Below are 21,920 nucleotides of genomic sequence, written 5' to 3'. Positions count from 1 at the left end.
GTGTTTTGTGCAAGCTAGTTAAAGTATAAAATGTACATTAGTTAATATGACAAATAAAAAGAGAAATGGGTATATTCGATCAATAACAAATTCAAGTTGTTGAAAACATCATCAAGCGATGATTATATAGAATATATATATAATAGGTTTAGCCTGTGGTGGCAGTTCATTTGGAGGCCGTCAAGGCAACAAGAAAGTCTCTGTAATCCCCAAATGGGATTTTGTCACTGTCACATAATGCATCTCTGAGTTCAATCCCATGCTGCCTCTTAAACTCCCTTCGAATTTCATCCATGTCTACTTCAGCTCTGTTCACCATCACACGTGCCAATGCGCCTTTATCGGTCATGGACCCCTTGATGCTTGCATACAATATCTGCTCAAGTATTAGTATCACCATGTTCCAAACTGTGAGTCTGAGGCCTTTTTTCTTTTTAATTTCCACTTCTTCCTTGTTTCGTACCAAACTGAGACCATTAGCTCAAAAGGAAATAGAAGAGAAAACGATGATTACCGTAGCAAAATAGGTAGCTGGTCTGTAGATGCATTGGACGACTGTTTTCATTGCGTTTTCAAATTCTCCAGAGTTTCTGGTCTTCAGGTACTGCAGCATACCAAGTAATTAGCCATGGTTTCAAATTTATTTAGTTTAATTTGATAATGGAAATTCCAGAAAAGTAGGCCAAATGTGGAAATTCCAGAAAAGTAACAATGCTAGTTATTTACCTCTGTATACTCATGTCCATAGATGTGTTTATAGCAAGAAAATGTAAGTTTAAGCTGTGGAATGCTCCGTTGCTTAGTATTTCTAGTACAACAGCTTCTATGGGCCCTGAACTCCCCTCCCCTGTTTCGTAGAGCCTCCGTGCATCCGACTGGGCGATATGTTGGCTAATATCTGCTTGGTGTGCCTTGTGGGATGCAACCAATGCCACCAGTATCTGTTACATAATTGTGTGTTTATGTTTTTGGCTTCATTACTATATAACAAGCTTAATTAATTAAATCACCTTTTGGTAAGGATGGGGAGGCTCAATATGGATGATATCTTGGTCCAACTGCCTCCTAAATCTTCTCTGATATGCTTGTTTGATGAGAAGGATTTGACTTGATTTTCGACCAACAAAAATCTCTACAAGAGCGCTATAGTTTGTGTCACCTTGCTGATCATCAAGGGCCTCCTGGATCATGATTGCATCGCGTTCGTGCTGCTCTATCATCCACATGGACAAGGCTGCACATAATTTTGGTGAAACCCCAACACCAGCAGCTGCCTGTTTTCTGTTGTCAGCCATTTGATCTGCCTTTTGGAGTCTGTTTGCCAAGTCCTCTCCATAAATTGCCTTGTAAGTTTCTCTAATCTGTTGCCTTTCAAGCCGGGTTCGGCTAGCCAAAGCCAGACCCAATTGGTTTAGCTGTCCCCAAGAATCATGAATCTCTTTGCATTCACTTTCAAGATTGAGGGCTGACATGTTTAGCATTTTGGTGCCCATAGGAGGAGCATTTAGGTAGAGCAACAATATTACATGGACTTATATGAAAGCAGATGACTTGGAGGCCAAGGAAGGGATTTTCACTTTTTAGGCATGCCAGTTAAGGGCTGGTGAGATAGTGGTGGACAATGTGTAAGTCTAGTGGAAAGTGAAGCTTCAGTTGATGATGATGTGTTATAGTTCGGACTGTTGCTGTCCATGAACCATGTGAATTTTGTTTTGTAGCCGAAGGTTGGTGGATTTCCTATTAGACAATGAGTATGAATTGACCTCCTTTTTGGCAACTTTTCCAAACCCCATTCCAACCTCATCTTCCTTTTTATTATTCTTTTGTTTGAGTTTTATTTTTATTTTTTTTCTTTTGTGATTGTTGGAGTCTCATACATCATCATTTCTTTTTTCTTTTTTCATATTGGTAGTTGTTCTCATTATGATAATAGAAAAGTTAAAACATGCGTTACAATGAGTTTGACCTATTAGCATTGAAACTGCTATGTAGACTTTTGTTTACCGAGGGTTCGAATCCCTCTTGTAGATAATTGCTTAAAGGTCATTGAGGTTGTACTGTAGTAGTCAAGCGGTCCTTTTCTCCCAATCCTTCCCAAAAACATCTGGGTTCGAGCCATATCGTAAGCAATCTCTAGATACCCAATGTAGAAATACCATTTTAACAATTCAAATTCTTTGTAGTCCAGGCATCATTTATTTATTTCTTAAGGTATTAATTTTGCCTTTTGTCCGTGTTAAATTAATGCATTTCTTCAAACATTTACCATGCTTTTGCGTAGAGTTTTTTGGATTGTGCCCAACAAGAGTACACCAAATATGAACCACTCTACTCACAACCGGCTATATGACAAGTTTTCCAAGGCATAATTCTGGGGATCAGTATACATGTCATCGCTATTTTCAACTAATTTCTTAATTTATATGCCAGAGATAGACTTTCTTAATTTATGTGTTACTGATACCTCCACACCTATTGATGTGTTGCCCAATCGCATGGCCTCTGCTCAACTACCACTGTTACATTATATCAAAACACCAGTCCTGGTCCATCCACTGGATTGTGTTACTATTCTATCCCAACCAAATTTGATCAAGTGATAAAATCATCCCTAATATGGTGTCGTGACCAAGGCCATAAGAACAACCCCTTTTTATTTAAATACGAGTTCCTTCACAATGCTGAAGAAAGAAGGCATTGATATGTCACAACAAAGGTTTAAAATATCAATAGTCTAAAAATACGGAAATTTCGATAGAAATATCGGGATATTATCGATATCAATAAAAATTGACTATAAACTACGAAAATTATAAGAAAAACTTGGAATATTTTCTTGAAACTTTTGAGGATATTTATTTAGTCAATTATCTATTACTTTATCACAAAAAATTGAAAATAAATGCATTGCATGGTGGGTTTAATTGATTTAAGTTGATTATATAGCGAGCTAACAAACACTACGAGTAGAAAATATGTAGTAATTAATGAAAGAATATTAATCACACCACAATTATTTATTTATAATGATTTACTACAATATTTTACACTTTATACTTGCATGTTAAGATACATGAGTGACTTAATATCACATAGAGTTCATATAAGGTTCAAATCTGAGTTATACACACTAACACCTCCTAAGGTTTTCGACTTTTTCACAAAACTCCTTGAGATTTTAGAAATTACAAGATCACCCCTTGAGGTTTTGAATTGTTTTCACATATAATTGATTTTCATTGATTTTTCATCCAAAGATTAATGATTTTATACAAAAAAAATTCTCCAAATGACAAAGTTGGCCTTTGAGATTAGATTGCATATACTTCATTGAGGTTAATTTTGTCATTTGCATAAGTTTTTTCCCAATGAAATTATCAATTTTTGGACAAACAATAAACGAAAATGTGAAAACAAACTGAAACTTCATGGGGTGTTTGTGTAATTTTTGAAATTTGAAGGGGTTTTGTGAAAACACAAGAAACCTCAAGGGGTGTTAGTATAAATAACTCTTCAAAATTTTCATTTTCTTCATCATCTCAATATTATTGATATTATTGCGATATTATAGCGATATTTTGCCAAATGTTGTTGAAGTATGAGAGAAATTATTAACGTCGATATTTTCCGATATTATCAATACTTATAAAATATGTGTATGGATATGTTTCAAAATATTCTAGACTCGAAAAAACGATAATATCCTAAATATTTAGTTGTTTTATCGATATTTTAGCACAACACAAGCAGGCACTTGAGAGTGTAGCTCTTCTTTGAGTCTGAGTTTTGAGGATCAAAGTGCGCTCAAAAGGCTTTGAGGGTGGCTTGTCTCGGTTTGAATTTTAAAATTTATACTTTTACTCTTTTCGAAATCTAGCCTAAGTTTCACTTTTCTTCATAGAAAAAAAATATGCTTGGGCCCAATAAATGGTCTATAGACCCAACCTTTTTCTTCAAATTTCAGTTTTGTTGCCATTCTAATTTTATTTAATTTACAAAACAAATCAAATACAAATATTTGGAACCGAAGAAACTAAAAGAACAAAAAAATTAGGCCTATTTACGGTTTCACCTTTTTGAACTTTAACTTGCTCTTACTTAACGACCCAGCACTCAAATTTCCTCACTTTACTCTCCATTTTCCCACTTCGTCCCAAACGCCCATACTTAACAACCCGGCACTCAAATAATTTTTAATAATAAAATATCAAGGGTATTTTTGAAAAACTGAACATCTTTTCATTCCTCTTTTTTTTAAAAGGGTCTTTTCATTCTTAATACTGCACGAACCAACACATGGGAATGAGAGAAAATGACATTTCTTAGTCCTCAATTCCCATTGTTTCCAAACATGAGAATAAACATCCTCCATTCTCAATTCATGAAATTAGACATGGGAAGTTTATTCTCAAGAAGTCCAATCCACGAACTAAACGGAAAAGAAAAAAGAAAATAATAAAAAGAAAATTTTAAAAATTCAAAAAAAAGAAGAAAGTCTTAAGACACAAAAAAGGGCGTGCATACAGGAAATGGATGCGCGGTTCCCGCCATTCGGTCCAGTTAAACCAAGCCGAGTCCACCCCATTACAAATTATTTTTCATTAATTTCATGCTTAATTAACACTAGTCTCTTGAGTGGTTGGTTGGGATTGGGAGGAGGAACTGTAGGACTTGTCAGCTTCTCCAAATTCAGGGTTCCAGCGACAACAGCTAAAATTCATGGGCATTGCCAATGGCGATCAAGAAATTGCAGAAGACCCACGTACCTGATGATATTTTAGTCAAAATTCTCTCCAGGTTGCCAGTCAAAACCTTGATCCGATTCATCTGCGTCTCAAATCGCTGGCGTTTTCTGTTGTACGACCCGCAATTCGCCAAATCCCACTTCAAAGTAGCTTCTGAGCAACAAACACTGAGTCCCAGCCTCCTCATCTCCACTGCCTCTGATCTCCGAACCGTACACTTGGAAACGCCGTCGTTTGCAATTGGTGGAAATTCTTTGGTCAGAAATCTCAGCTTCCCATTCAAGCGACCGGGCCTCGCCGTCAAGGTAGTGGGCTCCTGCAATGGTTTGGTGTGTGTAGCTCTTGATTTTCATGAATGCTTTTATATCTGGAACCCATCCACTAGATTCTTGCAGAAACTACCTGACCCAGATTTCGGGTCAGAAGAAATTAAGAAGCTTTACAAATATGGGTTTGGTTATGTATCCGCCATTGATGACTACAAAGTTATTGTGGGCGCGGAGTTGACGTATGAAACTGACAGAGCTAACAGATACCCTGTTGTGGTCTTCTCATTGAGAGCCAACTCCTGGAAAAAGATTCAAGCTCCCTTTTCACCCCATGGGCATAGTGAGGGGGCTCTTTCAAATGAGGCACTCCATTGGCTGCACACATCATGTAGGCCACAAGTTGCAATTGCTTTTGATTTGGCAACGGAGGAGTTCCGAAATGTAATGTTGCCAATTTGTGAAGAAAATGAGTTGGGTTTCAGACGAGTGGGGGCTCTTTTAGAAGGGTGCCTGTGTGCATGGGCTAATGGACCTGATTTTGAATATGTTGTAATCTGGGTCATGAGAGAATATGATGTGTATGAATCATGGACTGTGCTATTTAAGGTTGCCAATGATGTACCTGTCTTTGTTAGGGAAAGTGGTACAGTTGTGATGCGGGATCGTAGTTCCAAGAATGTGGAGTTGAAATGGCTTGATAAAAACGAAGACAAGTTTAAAAAGGATGTGGTTACACGTGAGCGATATATGCTTCAGGGGCTTGACTCTGGAAATGACCTGATTCAATATGTTGAGAGTCTGCTACCTTTCGTCTCCATCATTTGCGGTAAGTACGTACTTGATGCATTTGAAAATTATCTGTTTATTTTAATATGCAAATCCACTGAAATTGAACCCAATTGTAAACACAAAAACTGAGATGTTGGTTCCTAGTATTTTCTATGAAATGCATTTAAAATTGTCCTCGACATATATTTTCATGTTATGAGAGCATAAAACACTTTTGAGCACCAATTACATTTAAGCACATTATGGTGATGGAATATATCAGGGAGTAGAAACAGTAGATAATAGTTCCTATACAACCTTTCTCTGATTTCTTTAAATCCATTGCTGGCTGAAACTGTTGTTGATTACTCAATGCTCAGATGCCTTTGGAACCTAATCATGGTTGCCAACCAGTTCTTCTCCTTTGCAAAAACAATTGTTCCTTTTATCCTTTTATTCTGTCACACTTGGTGATTCTTTTGGGCAAGAGGACCAGTGTGTTCTTTGGAATTGTTTTCTAAATACTGAAGAAGGATCACATGAGACTTCGTCTGATCATATGCATCTTACAAATCAACGACTTACGACTAGGAGAAGGGTAGTGTAGGATTAATGACATGGCACTTGTTAATTTTACAACTAAGTTTGGTATGATGGTTAAGAACATATGTTGCGGTGGCTCTCATGCTAAGTACAATATATCATTGATGTACTCTTTGTTAAAGTTAATGGAAATCAATTTTTACCATACTTCCTATAATTCAAAGGTGTTGGAGCTAGAGCCACACAGCTCCCGTTCTTGAGCCTTCTCATCCTTTCTTGTATTTTCTTGCATACTAAAGAGTCTGTGTAAACCCTTTCTTCTTCTATTTCTTAAATTGGCAGATCAAGAAACACCAATAATAGCAATTCCTGTTTCACATCTGATCACTGTCCAAGAGATGACTGTTCAGAACATCAGCACTATGGTTCCAATGAAACTCACTGGCCCTAATTTCACCATATGGAAATGGCTATTTCGTCAAGTTCTCAGGAAATATAGAGTAGAAGGTTTGGTTGAAGGGACAGAGATCTGTCCACCTGCTTTTTTGTTTGATAGCAATGGTAAAATCACCAATCAAGTGAATCCAGCCTTTGAAAAATGGATGGATCGGGACCAAAGTGTAATGGTTTGGCTTAATTCAAGAATCTCTGAAGATTTATTGCCATATACAGTTGGGGCTTCTTCCTCTCACGCACTCTGGATGATCATGAAGAAACGGTTTGCCAATGCTTCTGATAGCCCCTTTGGTTGAGGTGCGCACTGATCCTCCCTCTGTGGATGAATTACATTTACTACTGTTTGCAAGCAAATATCTCTTTCTTTTTATTTATTTGTTTTTGAAAAAGAGAAGTTTTATTTCATAAAAAACCATACAAGAAGGTGGACAAGTAATCCACCAATAACAGGAAGAAATAGTATGAGATAAAACTTCTCTTTCTCAAGAGCGTGCCGTGAACTGAAGAATTATCACATGAGACTTCACATAAGGATGTGCATCCAACAAAAGTGCGACTAGGAGTGGGGTAATGCAGGATCAATGTAGGTTGTTAGTTTTGTAAGTTTACAACTGAGTTTGTTGTAGATGGTTAAGCTGAGCCCTTATGCTTGAAGCCATTTCAAAACACAAAAAAATAAATAAACAAATAAAGTTGATGCTATGTCGATTGTGTTTTCTTATTATCTCATCTTATTTAAAACGAAAGGCTTTGCTACACTTTGATTTCCTAATTGTGCATGAATGTGTGCTAAAAAAAGCTGAAAGCAAAGTAAAGATTATGACTGCTGCTGAGTCTGTGGTCTCAAATCCTGGTTGGTTTTTTTCTCAAATCCTGGCCTAGCATGTCTTTTGATCTATAGGTTGGATCAAGGTGTTTTCTTCAATTTATTTCATTCCATATTTTATTCATCTGAAAGGTACATCTGGTAAGTGTCCCTTGGATTTTAGCTGATAAAATGTGTTCTTGCCTAACATGTCTATTAAGCTATTGGGTCAGTTTGTTTTGTTCAAATTATTTTATTTCAACGTTTTCTTGTACTTTTTTAATTGTTCTTGTTTGTTTACTTGCTATTATTCTGCTGAAATATCAAATGAAAAACTTAACTTTAAGATTCTATGGAACTCAAATGGCATATGAGTTGTAAATTAGTCTATCATGTTCTACATTCAAGTAGACTAAGTCAGTTAACCCTTGGATTCTGAAAAGTACATCTGGTAGTTCTCCCTTGGATTTTAGCAGGTAAAAACTTTTTCTTGTCTCTATTTTTTTCCTACATTGAACCGTTGAAAATCCTTTTTGTTATGTTATTGTGAATTTCTTCTGATATCATAATGATATAGTTGTTGAAGTTTTCTTTATATTCTTTCTCATTTGTTTGGTGTTAGTGGTTTCCTTTTAGTTGTTTCTGTTGTCTGAAGAAATCAACCAATTCTTGCTTCTTCTTTTTTTTGCCTCTCTGGCATGACTACTCTGCTTCCCTAACACATGCGTGATTAAATGGTTTTAGTGCCAGATCCACTGGCTTCTAGAAAGCATTCATCCTCTTCAAAGTCTGAAGAGAATAATTTTTCATTCAACATTTATTTTGCGTTGTATGCTTGACTGATTTCCCAGAGAACATGGAAACAACTAAAAAGAGAGCAGTAACAACAACTAATGAGGAAGAACATGAAGAAAATTACAGAAAATCTATGATGATCATACCAAAAGAAATTCACAGCACCAACCAATATTAATTTTAGGAAAATAAAAACGCAATCCTCCAACTTCCAAACGGCAATGGTCTCAAAAATTTCAAACATAAGTGAAAAAGGCTTGCCTAAGTGTTTGGTAGCAACAAATTTTCCTTATTATATTTTGTTTTGTTTTATGATTTTTGAATATTAGTGTTATTTCTTCTTTGATTGCTAGTCTATATAGCACTTAAACTTGTCCCAACTAGATTAGTCATGCTAAACTAGACCAGTGATTGCTTTAATGAACAAGTTGAAGTCCTTTTGACATTTGTTCGTTTGAATTCTATCTCATCACACCCGCCCTCGAAACGAAGGAAGAAATTATTTTCCTTGTTGATGGTCGATTTTCATGGTTTGACAGTTATTTGATGATGTTCTGAAAGTTTTTTTATGCTTTAGTTGAATTTTGTAGGGGAGTTGGAATGTACAGTTCCAAGAAACCGAAGATGAGAAGGAAGCAGTTTCAAGCATCTCAGAGGACCTACCTGCACAAAATGATATGGCGAATATATTTCATTGAATGTCCCTCTGGTTTTTTTGTTTTGGTTTTGAAGCCTATGAGTAAATTACAGTGATCATTTCGGCGTATGGTCAGCTAATAACGGGTTGATACCTCGTTTCAATGCCTCATCCCGAGACCTGAAACATGACTTGGTATTTTCTTTTTAATAATAAAATTTAAAAAGTCGTGATTTAAACTGCTATACGGCTAAATATTGTTACTGTATTTGAAACAATGCTTGCACAAAAATACTTTTTATAAACTGAACATAGAGAATGTCATGGAATTCTCTTTAAAAAATATGGGTGCTGAGCTGACTGAGGCTTTTAAAATGTATAAATGGCCGTTATATCTCCAAGGCTTGCACAAGGCACAGGTGATAATAAGAAACGGCATCTGACGTTTTCTTTTCTTTATTTATTTATGAAAAGTTGAAAACGAGCATCTGATTTGATTTGCAAGAGAAAGAGCTTGTTCAGAAGGTCTTATTTTTTGACCCAAGAAATATTGTGATAGAGTAGAGGGATTCGATCAGCGAACTTCAATACGAGTAACTACTCTTTCTTTTCTTTCTTTTTTTATAGAATCTTTCCTATTGAAATGGGCTACAAGTACAAATCCGCACTCGGTCGAGTCCATATTTTTAAACTCTCCACTATATTCACATGTTGTAAGATGTAAATAGTTAAAAGACCTTAGTTTTGAGTAAATGGCATACCTCCAACAAATTATTTACAAATAATTATATGGGAGTTTCACTAAAATACCCAAAATGAGGGCTGAAATTATAAAAATACCCAGCACCCAAAACACTTTATAAACATACCCAAAACTCATCATTACACACACTCAAAACTCATTTATAAACATACCCAAAACCCATCATTACACACATACCCAAAACCCATTTTGGGTATGTTTCTATGTTTAAATAGTGCTTGGGTATTTTTATAAATACATGTCTAGGATTGGGTATTTTTATAAATATCTATAATTGTATATTTAGCTTTAAAAGTTGGTCACTTTAAGGGACTAGACAATGCAAGTCTACAAATTATTATTATATTATTATTTTTTATTTTTTATATTTACTATTATATTTTATAGAAAGTAAATGTGAGAGTGTAGAGAGATGAAACAATTGAAAATTCTGGTCCAACTCAGGTCCCGTTCGGCGCGCGGACTCCACTACAAATTTACGCATCACGCATGTTTCGCTTTAGCCATTGAAATGCATCTCGCATTGACCAAGAAAAGAATCATAACGTGCTTTTGTTCTTTTACTGTATTACCCTGCCCTTGCCTCCTGGTTTAAGTTTTATTCTTTTCAATTAAATAATGAAATTAAAACTTGACAAATAAAAAAGATGGTGTGGCAGATGACATGAGTTGACATGTTATGTGCTACATAAAAGCATCCATAATCATGTTCTCTATTTTTTTAATTAAAATTTAACTAAAAACATATATAAAAGCTATTTTAAGAGCTTTTTATAAAATTTAAACTCCAATCATACTCTTTAGTTTATGAAATCATAAATTCTATAACACTTTATAAATTGATCAATCTTCTGCTGGATTCTGGAGTTTCCCTTATCTTTTGATTGTTTGTTCTCTCCTTCTTGTTTTTGGACTTAAATGCCCCTCAACAAGTAACAACAGTTAATCTAATTTGACAGAAATTGGAGATTGGACTTGAATTGCTTAAATTGAAAATCACAGGAGCAAAAATGATCAAATTGAAACCACATGGACCTTAGTGGTAAAAGTGGTAAACAACAGGGACCAAAAATGACGTTTTGCCAAAAAATAATATAAAAAATTATTAACATTAATTAAAGATTTAAAATAATTATAAATAAAACAATATTAAATTATAAGCAGTCAATAGGAATGCATGTTGTTTATAAATATTGATTGTGAAGGTTTTACTTTTTGGTCGAATATTGATTGTGAAGTTGAATCACCAATACATTCCTATCCTGCTGAAATTCTCTCTCTCTCTCTCTCTCTCTCTCTCTCTTCTGGTGGCTGGCACTTGGAAACTTTTCTCCCAGTCAGTCCCAGCTGTACCACCACCACCAACCACTGTCTTCATCATCACCACCACCATCAACATCCCTCTGAAGACTTTCCCTCTTTCGCATAGAACATATTAAAGCTTTTTGGAGCACAATCACAATGCAGCAGCTGCAGGTCTTCAAATAAACCCGACCTGTACTTAATTTTTTGTATTTTATAGTTTTGAATTTTGAATTTAATTTTATTCTATTTTTGGCAGACGAGGACAGTCCAAGTAAAACAACTATCAGATCTAGCTAGTGATAGAGAAATTCACGAGTTCTTCTCATTCTCTGGAGAAATCGAACGCATTCAGATCCAACGGTACGCTTTCTTTCTTTTTTTTATTTATCTTTAATTCAAAATTGTAGTTTTTTTTATAATATTATTTTTGTCTAAACACTGGGTTTTTCAATTTGTTTCGCTGCCGAGAAAATTTAAGGAAAAAACAAGGAGAAGAACACTTTAATATTTTCCCCGGTAATTTTCAGATGAAAAAAAGGTCAAAAAGTAAAAGGGAAGAGTCAACTTAGGCAAAATATGTATTTACTTAAACGCATGCATACTTTAATCTAGCTATTTTAAAGTATATTTTAACCTTCCAGTTTTTTTTTTTTGGAGAAAATTTTAGGAAAATAAAAGAAAAAAGAATTCACTTAGGTTTATTTTCATAAATTTGACTTAAAGCCAATGTAACCAAGTTTTAATTTTATTTTTAATTTTACCATCTTTCTTGCATGTACTGAGCAACCAAACCAAACCAGTTGTAAGTGTTTGTTGCGATTGTTAATCTTGCATTTTGAATTGGATGTGTGCAGTGAGCCTGGACAATCAAAGACTGCATTTGTTACTTTCAAGGATCCCAAAGCTCTTGAAATCGCGTTGTTGTTATCGGTATTTTCTCAAATTTGTTTTTTACTTTCTTGCAATTGAAGTCAGTGCCTGATAATTATATTTTCTTTATAAGCAAGTTCCTTTCTTTCCTTTGTTCTTTTTTCTTAAGTGTCCTTCATTGATTAAACTTGAGAAAAGAAGCAGCTTATTGGAAGCAAGCCTCTAATTGAACACTTTTCTTTAACTTCAAGCTAGGCTTTTTGTGCTTTTAGTTTTATGCTCAATGTGAGTTGCTTTGGAAAGCAATAAAAGTACGTGAGGACAAAATTGGTCATTCGGTAATACAAAAATAAATAATCAAATTTTATTTCATTCCAAAAGGAAGATATTGGTGTATCAGAAACTTGAAACTAAGCTAATGGGTCAAGGTCAGTCTTGCAATGTGGTTTCTCAATTGCTGCGTATCTTACACTCTTGTACACATTGTTTAATCTTTTAGGATTACTTTGAATCTTGGAATCCTTATAGGCCAAAATTCTTTATCTCCCCCTTCTTTTTCTGTATACAATGACGTGATAGACAGTAGGAGATATAAAGAAAGCAAAATAAGCATTGAGTTTTTTCCTATAAATAAATCAAAAGCAGAGAGTTGTTCATTCAAGTTCTTGTCCCCCATTTTCCATTTTTTGGTGAATAGAGAACTAATTAAATGTGAGGAGTAGCAATAAAAAGTGATTATGTTAATATAATTTTATATTTAAACAAAAGGCAGTTTCCATGTTTGTTGTTGAATGTTGATTGCATGCAATATTCTATGTTCAAATGGTATAATTGTATGGAAAGTATCTTACTCAATCTATGTCTTTATAGATGTTTGATCTAAAGTTCTCACATTATCAATGTACTTGTGCCTTATCTTCTTATTTTCCATGACATCAGCTGAATAAGCATTTTCTTCATTTAAAATGATTTATGGGTTTTGAACTTGCGTTTTGGATTCCTTTTCAATGAGCATGCATTTCTGCTCTTTGGCTCTAGGTAATGAAAACTGTGTGTTTGGTTGCAGGGAGCAACAATAGTAGACCAGATCGTGATTATATCTCCAGTTGAAAATTATGTACCAAAAACTGAGGTGCTGGTAAGCGTCATTTAAAAGTTTCTGCAATCTGTTTCTTTCCTGCAACCAAAACTTTTTAGTTCATTCGTGCAATTCATGCAGGAAGTAAGGATGGTGGAAAGTGCTGTTTGTGCTGCTCCTGGTGAAATTCTTTCACCAAATGCTGAGGTAGCTATTGACACCACCACATATCTCAAGGTGTTAAGAATCTGACCTAGTTGAAGAAATTTCATATGTAGCTAATTAAGTAAATTTTAGTGGATATTAGAGTATTCTGGAAATGGAAAAATTGTGAGTTGGCATTTAAAAATCCCTCGTGGGGTATTATAAGCCTTACATCACTATATAAGATCTTTACTACTGTGGAAATTTAGTGTTGATATACAAGGCTCCTCTGGTGTGTCACTCTCTTTATTCCTTTGGTGCATTCCAGCATCCGAATGAGCGAAAGAATACATGACTTATCATTTGAAATGGAATGCGTTTTTCCAACTTACGTAACTTTCTGCCTTATAGATTATAGAATACCTATTAGTACATCCATTTACTGGATTGTGACTGTTTCTAGTTTTTGGTCCATCTTGAATATTATGATACTAACGCGCTTATTTTCCCAAGATGTCCAGTCATTGCTTTATTGTTGTTTACCTTCAAAGTTTCCAATTTTATGGGCTCAGGGTAAATATGTCTCTGTTAGCAGGATAGAAATAGCTCGCCTACCAATGGAAGGGTGTATGTTAATAGAGCACAAGATGTGGTGACCTGTATTGTTGCAAAAGGTTCAGCTATTGGACAAGATGCTGTGAACAAGGCTAAAGCATTTGATGAAAAACATCGGTTGACAGCAAGTGCATCAGAGAAGGTTATTTCCTTTGACAAGAGAGTGGGTCTCACAGAGAAATTAACAGTAGGCTTTTCTGTGGTTAATGAGAAAGTGAAGTCTGTTGATCAAAGGCTTCATGTCTCAGATAAAACAATGGCAGCAATATTTGCAGCAGAGAGAAAATTGAATGATACAGGGTCAGCTGTCAAAACAAGCAGGTATGTGAGCCCTTTAAAAAATATCATCTGCCAATCTATTTTGCACTTTTCTGCTGCTGTTAATTATTTCATACATTCTATAAGAATGATGCTGAAAGTGCAAAATGAATTATCTGCAAATAATGAGGTCTGTGGTATGCATTTTTCATTTGTTTAACTAGAAGCCTGTTTCCTTGGGCCATCCATGGACCCTGTTTCCTTGAAGTTTTTGAGGGTACTAGGCTTAGCTTATTTCAGTAGGAACTACACATTCTCTAGACATCAAAATTACTCGTAAAGGCCACTTCTATATACTGTATGTTGAGAATATAAATCTATATTGGGCACTCTATGCCTTGAATCATAATGTATAAAATGCGGACTCTATTGCCAATTGTTCTAGGTTGGATGCCACAACTTTGATGTGCATACACATACCAGGATCTTTACCCCAAGTAGCACTCATTCTGATGTGGCTTTTGTTCCTTGGATTCTTTAAGTTTCAATTTGTAGGTTCTTTGCCTACTATTAGTAAGAGGATGGATATGTGAACTCTGTATCTATAAATAAAAAAAATAAAAAAACATTAACTTTTTGCAGCCCTCTCCCCACAACTTGTTTTATGTTTCTATGGTCTCGTCTCTACCCCTCATAAAAATGAAAACCTGTAGAGAAATTTGTAGTCTCTGAAAAGAATGACATGAAAATTGGAAGACATGATAGAGAATTTTTTGTCAGGACGAGCCACTTTAATGACCTCTCTAGAGTGATTTCATTCCAGCAGAATCATCTCTATTGATAGATGAGAATAAAACCGAGAACAATGTCTGTTGACGAACTCTTCTATGATGTTGACAGGTATGTGACTGCTGGAGCAGCCTGGTTAAATGGTGCTTTTGGTAAGGTGGCAAAGGCAGGACAGGCTGCAGGTACGAAAACCAGAGAAAAGTTCCATATGGCTGTGTCAAACTTGACTGCAAAGGTTGGTTACGTCGCTATCAGTATTACATTATTGCTCCTATAAGTACCCTTACGTTTGTATTGTATGATTCTTCATTTCCTGGTAATCATGTGATGGCACTTTTATGTGAAAACCTAGAATTTGTATTAATACACCTTATGTTGCTGCGTTTCCACCCTTAAAAGGGCCACAAAGCCATCCATCTTTTTGTAGGTTGACTTTAACAATTAAGTTCCCCTGTTTATCTGTTGTAATTCTGGTTAAATTTTGCTAGAAACTTCAGAGAGTTATCAAGATGATTAAGCAAATTAAAATATGACTAATTAGTAGAAATATTCTTAGGTGCACTATAATTATTGTAGGTAAATGTATTATAATCTGAATCCAGAAGCGAATTGATTTTATGCTTTATTATCTTGTAATTATGCCTTTCTCCTGATATGCAGGAACCTCCAATTGCTGCATAAGCCAAAGGATTTGAGGTGGCAGAAACTAACCTCAACGCTCATTCTTTCATGAACACATTCGACAACCATGTTGCTCTAGTGATCAATTTGAGGACTGATGTCCCTTAAAACAGATTGCAGGTTTGGTATAGATTGGGATGAATCATGCAAGCTCCCTTTGTGATTCACTCTGTATGGTTTGATATGTGCACTCAAGTTTTGCATTCATTTTTTATTTTTCTTTATATCAATTCAATTCATAGGGTATTGAGCCTGTGGCTTCATTTGTAATTTTTCTGTAAGTTTGTTGAGTGAAAGAACATATATATTATATATATAAAAAGAACAGAAAAGGCAATTTGATTGAGAAGAAAGAAGTCAAAATTGTGAGGGCATGTTGCTATCTTTTTTTGCGAAGGACGTAGTTTCTGTTTATTTACTATTTGATATTGGGATTTCTTTTTTAATTTTGACAATTTTATGTGATTTTTTTTTTTTTTTGGGTAAACTGGAGGGGATAAACCCCAAACACAACAGCAACTAAAAGGGAACAGAACAAACTAATCTAGCTTTCGCTACACCAATAATATCGTCAAGGAGAAAGGAACTAATCCAAATAGGAGCTTCGTCCAAGTAAAGGATGCCCAGATCTAAGTTGTAACTCCAGTTTGCCAGCTCGTTAGCCACACTATTTCCTTCTAAGGAGAGTGTAATTATCAAAATGCTGCAAGAGAGTACAGCAAGTCTGTAGATATGAAGGAGAGTGTAATTATCAAAATGCTGCAAGAGAGTACAGCAAGCATTAATCAGGGGAGCAAAGGGGTGGTGGGCCAATCCATCAATGTTTTTGACTAGGTGGATGACCACAGCAGCATCCATTTCAACATTAAGATGGGTTATACCTTTAGTCACAGCAAGCTTAAGACCAAAGTATTTGGCTTTAAAAATTTGAGCCCACAGCCCATGGTCATTGACGTGCAACCTCCAGCCAATCTTTGCAAGAAGAGCTTTATTCATATCAGCAGTTTTCTTGAAGCCCAGACCCCCTTTACATTTTGGAATACAAGCTAAATTCCACTGGCAAAGGTGGATCTTCTGTTTCTTCTCAGTGCCACCCCAGAAGAAGTTCCTATTCAGACGAGCAAGATTAGTGCAGATACTGACAGGTAACTTAGTAGTTTGCATAGCATAGATCGGAATGGCAGCAGTCACTGCTTGAATAAGAGTGGCCCTCCCAGCATAAGAGAGCAAATTGCATTTCCAAGCAGCAAGTTTCTTCTGGACTTTATCAACCAAGCTCCCATAAGTGGTCTTAGTGATTCTGGAGTGCAGCAGAGGCATGCCTAGATACTTACCCAGGTTGTCAGTTATAGGAGAGCCACAAATTTGGCTGATCTCATGGGCTAACTCCTTACTTGTATTTGGGGAACAGAAAATAGCAGACTTCTCAAAGTTCACAGTTTGGCCAGAAGCTTTACAAAATATATCTAGGCAGTTTTTCAAGAGTCTCGCTTGCGAAGAATTGGCTTCGGCGAATAAAATCAGATCATCGGCAAAGAACAAATGAGAGACAGCAGGACCTGACTGAGAGGAATTGACAGGTTTCCAATTCTTCGTTCCCACAGCATCATAAATAATATGGGATAATTTTTCAATGCACAACACAAAGATATAGGGAGAGAGTGGGTCACCTTGTCTAATACCGTTGCTGGGAGTGAAAGAGTCAAGTCAATTCACCATTAACACTGACTTGGTATCTAACAGTGGTGATGCAGGTCATAATTAGCTGGATGACCCCCGTGGGCAGCCCAATTTCCTTAAGAACACTTTCAATAAAACTCCAATTAAGCTTGTCGTAAGCTTTAGATAAGTCTATCTTCCAGGCGAGGAAACATTTTTTCCCCCTGGCGCCTTTGAATTTGTGCATAATTTCCTGCGCAATGAGGATATTATCGGTAATATGGCGACCTGGGACAAAGCTAACCTGATTGGGACTGATCAGCTAAGGCAGGATAGGACGAAGTCTTGCAACAAGGATTTTAGATATCACTTTGTAGAGAGTGCAACAAAGGCTGATAGGTCTAAACTGGGCCATGGAATGAGGATTGTTCACTTTAGGAACCAGGGTGATCAAAGTGAGGTTGAGGTTGTGCGGAAACGTGCCCTCCTGAAAAGCTTTTGAAACCAACTCAAAAATATCATTCGCACAGATATGCCAATTATTTTGATAAAAACAAGCAGGAAAGCCATCCACCCCCGGAGCTTTAAGGCCACCAATATTAAATAAGCTCTCCCTGACTTCCATGATATCAATTTTCTTACCCAAGTCATTTAACACAGATAAATCAATCATAGGGAAGAGGTTGGGGAGACAAAGATTATTAGCCGGGTGAAAGTCCTGTGAGAACAGACCTGAGAAAAATTGAACAGCCAGGGATTTGATCCCATCAGCATCCTCTACCCAGTGACCATTGTCATCCTTCAAATTTTCAATCTTATTACGCCTTCTTCAGATGATGGTCGTCATGTGGAAGAATTTAGTATTTCTATCCCCCTCTTGCAGCCACTTAACTCTGGATATTTGTTTCCAAAACAAAGCTTCTTGGTCAAGAATGAGATTGAACTCTTGCATAAGCTTACCCTCAAGCTTGCGCAAGTAACCGTTAGGTCCATTACACAGAGTCTTCTGGATCCCAGAAATCCGAGCCATAAGATGAGCTTTCTTCTGATGTAAATGTCCGAAGACATCGGTTTTCCACTGATTTAGAGGTTTCACTAAAGCACAAGACTTGTCAAGAGCATTTCCAGTCCCATGTTTCCAGTGGTGAGTCACGAACCCTTTAAAATCCTCATGTTTCAACCACATAGCCTCAAACCTAAAAGGTCTGTTGTTGGCAGACAAAGTGAACTGGGAATTCAAACTAATTTTAATGGGACAATGGTCAGATTTAGTCCTCGGAAGGTGTCTGACGTAGGCCTCAGGAAAGGAGCTTCTCCAACACAAGTTGCAAATTGCTCTGTCAATCCTCTCGAAGACCCTTTGGTTAGTCCAAGTAAAATTCGGTCCAGCAAAACCCAAATCAATCATTTCATTCTCATCAAACCAGCATTTGAAACCTTTCAGTCTTCTAAGAGTAGCTCCCCCCAGTTTATCCTCAGAATAGAGCATATCATTGAAATCCCCAACCAGCAACCAAGGCATTTGGTGGCAACCAGCCACAAAGTTGAGGTACTCCCATAACTTCTCTCTCAATTTATTGCAAGGCTTGGCATAAATTGTAGATAAAAGCCAAGAGGACTGACCAGGCCATGAAACGCAAGCATTAATGGCTTGATCATTGGTGCCAATAATATCCATAGTGACTTTATTTGAATTCCACAGTAACCATAGGCCACCCGAGAAACCAATAGGATCCACAATTTCATAAGAATTGAATCCTAAGGATTGCACAACCGCCAGCGCCTTAGGCCCACCAATACGAGGTTCACAGATAAACAGGATGTCCATTCTGTGAATGCGAATAAGCTCCATAGCATTGTATTTAAATTTGCTGCAAGCAGCACCTCTAACATTCCAGCAGATAATATTCATTAAAGAAAGAAGGGTAGGAACTGGAAAAGCTATAGTTCAGACCCTTACAGGCCAATAATCATACCTTCAACAGTATCGAAGGTGTTAGTTGCTGCTTGGTCATAAATAGGCCTTTCTTGGTCTTCAGACAGTTCTGTTCTCACATGAGGAAAACTTTCCTCCTGGGCAGCCAGCACATGTCCCTCAGTAGTGTCATGTTCTGTCAGAGTCTCCGGAGTCTTCCCACGGTCATCAATGTTGGGCGGTTGGTGCCCAAAAATGTAGACACCCTCGTTCTTCTTAGCCTCGTGGCCATTCACCCATCCATCCATCTGCATAAGCATAGTCTTGGGGGGACTAACCGGTTTCCTTCCATTAATCATTTTGCCCTGTGCAATCGCAGCCCCAGAGTTGGGCTTGTAATTATTTTTCACATTTTTCTCCTCAGTAGTCACCTTGCCATGCTTCTTTAGCATGTTATTAGAAATGTCATTCAAGGCTGGCCGAGGTCCACCTTTAGTAGCCTTGGATTTGGTCCATATTTTCTGCCCAATACCAGCATCCCTCTTAAATATATCAGCTTGTCCCAATTTTGCTTGGTCAGCAAACTCAATCCCATTTTCATCCTTCTCGCCAGAACTCTCCCCCTCATGCCTTAGAGCTTCGAATCTTGAGCCTGTAGGATTTGGTTTGCCACTCCAATCCTTTCCTCCATTTCTATTTTTCCTTCTTGGAGGTACAATCATCCAGGGGCCCCGTAATCCTTCACTAACCAAGACATCATTCTCATTGGCCATTTCTGCATCTTTGCCCATATATGAGTCATTGCCATGCGGGATAGCCTTCTCTGTATTGTGCACCTCACCAACCTTGTCTGATGCAGGTCTATTTGTCATATCGCAGTTATTTCTACTGTGTCCATATCTCCCACACAAGAAGCAGATATCCGGTAGCCCTTCGTATTCGATATTATACCAGACATCATTAATTTGTAAGAATGCCTCAAGTGGCTTAGATAAGTCCAATTCAATGCAGAGACGAGCAAGCTTACCACGATTTTGAGAAGTGGTAAGGGTGTCAATTTTTAATAGCTTCCCCAGCAGGTTCCCAATTCTCTTAAGAGCCCACACATCAAAACATTCTAACTGGATGGCAGAGACTCTAATCCAGGCAGCCATTCTGGTAATTTTTGCAGTAGCAGGACAAAATCCAGGTACCCACTTCTGCATAATCAAATACTGACCTGCAACAATCCAAGGTCCCCCTGTAAGTACAAAGTTGAGATCCTCCTCCAAGTCAAATCTGACTACAAAATAGTCGTTAACCAGGTCGACTAGTTTCCATCCACCCTTGAGACTCCATTTCTGCTGCAGTTTCGTTAGCATATAATTATAAGTATGGGATCGGCCCAACAACTTAATGATTAATGCATTTTGCCAAGGTTTACAGAGTTGAGACATTGCTCTTTCATAGAATTTTATACTTGGGCCACGGTCCCCTCTAGAGATCAGCACATCTTCAGCATCGTTGAGCTCCACATGGGTTTCATTCAAGCTATTAATATCCACCCCCAAATTCAACATTTGAGGCACCTTATTCATGAGAGTGTCTCGGAAGCTTACCGGAGCAGCAGCTGAGTTAATCGTTGGATCGGGGATGGGGTCAAGCGGCCGAATGGGATCTGGGTCAGCACCCATGTTACTTTCCGTATCATCCGCATCTGCAGTACGGCTGCGTTTTAGGAATCGGAGGTCTGGTGAGGACCCAGGGGATCCGTCATCCATGACCAGGCAGATCCGAGTCTGCAAGCAGCCTGGAGCCTGCAAGTTTCACTGTAGCCTGGAGCTTTTACACTATAGCACGAGTCTGCCTTTTGGAGCAGTATATCAGTTCTTTTTTCAAATGACCAATATTGGTTTTTTAATTTTATGTGATTTCTATCACGCTATAGTTTGCTTTTGGTAAGGGAAATTCTATATGAACCCCATTATTTGCTCTTTGCACCCCACATTCTCTTTACATCAAACTGAATTTTAATAAAATTTAAAATTACTCACTATACCTAATTTTTCTTTTGAAATTGCCCTCATGAACCCCCATTTCCTAACTTACTGTGTAAATCCCATCCCATATATCATACAACACCCATCAAAAACCCCCTTTTTTTTTCAGACACACCTCATCTCATATCAAATCCCACCCCATCCCATATCAAGTCCCACCCCATTGAAAATTTCCTCCTCTTGCAGACACACTCCATCGCACACCTCGTTAGATTTGTAACAAACTCCATCGCACACTCCATCCAATTTGAAACAGATCCATTGCAACAAACCCTAACCCCATCTTAAACCTCCATCGCACACGCCATCGCCAACCCCAAATGCCTCACCCCGTCGCAAACTAATATCGCCTCAGCCATCGCAAACCCCCATTGCTGATAGATCCCATTTAACCTCAAAATCCTTCGAAAAGCCAAAGTTTGATTTCTATATTTACGTTTCTAAGTGTTGATTAAGCCTAAGTTTGATTTCACTTTTGAAAAGCCATTTGATTTTAATTTTTGATTTCAACTTTGTGGGTGTATGGTTCGAACCTGGTTTTACAAAACTGGATTTTACTTTCGGTGGGTTACCACCAAAATAGTTACATTGCTTCAGTGGTAGTCTACTAAATTTGAACTTGGTCTGTACCAAAATAGTTACATTGCTTCATTATCTTGTTTCGGTGGTAGTCCACCGAATTTTTTTCCGTTTTTCAGTGGTATTCCACCGAAGATGTTTTCTTTTTTCCGTGATTGTTCATCGAATTTGTTTCCATTTTTCAGTGCACAACTACCGAATACGTTA

General features: G+C 37.1%; 3 protein-coding genes and 1 pseudogene across 12 annotated transcripts; 2 read left to right on the top strand and 2 right to left on the bottom strand.

The window, feature by feature from the left end:
- Window positions 1–18: 18 nt before the first annotated feature.
- Window positions 19–1,534, bottom strand: LOC110761426 (uncharacterized; annotated as a pseudogene). The gene is made up of 4 exons (XR_015837101.1): window positions 1,011–1,534; window positions 727–941; window positions 515–604; window positions 19–376 (listed from the first exon to the last, which is right to left on the bottom strand). The product of XR_015837101.1 is annotated as an uncharacterized LOC110761426 (transcript).
- A 2,982-nt stretch (window positions 1,535–4,516) lies between these two features.
- Window positions 4,517–9,257, top strand: LOC110761429 (F-box protein CPR1-like). 2 transcript variants are annotated; one of them, XM_021963896.2, is made up of 3 exons: window positions 4,517–5,840; window positions 6,668–7,078; window positions 8,972–9,257. In XM_021963896.2, the coding sequence occupies exons 1-2, from the start codon at window positions 4,733–4,735 to the stop codon at window positions 7,075–7,077; spliced, it is 1,518 nt and encodes a 505-aa protein (XP_021819588.1). In that variant the 5' UTR covers window positions 4,517–4,732; the 3' UTR covers window position 7,078; window positions 8,972–9,257. The 2 variants fall into 2 exon arrangements, with proteins under 2 accessions (XP_021819588.1, XP_021819587.1); XM_021963895.2 differs by having other exon boundaries at window positions 8,959–9,257.
- A 1,731-nt stretch (window positions 9,258–10,988) lies between these two features.
- LOC110761434 (RNA binding (RRM/RBD/RNP motifs) family protein) lies at window positions 10,989–15,895 on the top strand. Of its 8 annotated transcripts, none has more exons than XM_088244793.1 (8): window positions 10,989–11,257; window positions 11,343–11,446; window positions 11,941–12,016; window positions 13,023–13,088; window positions 13,176–13,241; window positions 13,771–14,114; window positions 14,952–15,075; window positions 15,501–15,895. In XM_088244793.1, exons 1-8 carry the CDS (start codon window positions 11,243–11,245, stop codon window positions 15,519–15,521), a joined length of 816 nt encoding a protein of 271 aa, XP_088100919.1. In that variant the 5' UTR covers window positions 10,989–11,242; the 3' UTR covers window positions 15,522–15,895. The 8 variants fall into 8 exon arrangements, with proteins under 8 accessions (XP_088100919.1, XP_088100918.1, XP_088100917.1 ...); XM_088244792.1 differs by having other exon boundaries at window positions 13,176–13,271; window positions 13,774–14,114; XM_088244791.1 differs by having other exon boundaries at window positions 13,176–13,271.
- A 2,114-nt stretch (window positions 15,896–18,009) lies between these two features.
- On the bottom strand, window positions 18,010–19,032 carry LOC148292775 (uncharacterized). The gene has a single exon (XM_088244006.1). It carries the CDS (start codon window positions 19,030–19,032, stop codon window positions 18,010–18,012), a length of 1,023 nt encoding a protein of 340 aa, XP_088100132.1.
- Window positions 19,033–21,920: the final 2,888 nt, after the last annotated feature.

This window comes from Prunus avium, chromosome 7, assembly GCF_965620075.1.
Source record: "Prunus avium chromosome 7, drPruAviu1.hap1.1, whole genome shotgun sequence".
In the NCBI taxonomy this organism is placed as follows: Eukaryota; Viridiplantae; Streptophyta; class Magnoliopsida; order Rosales; family Rosaceae; genus Prunus; species Prunus avium.
Note: the sequence above shows the minus strand (reverse complement) of the source record. Positions and strands in the feature narration are given on the sequence as shown.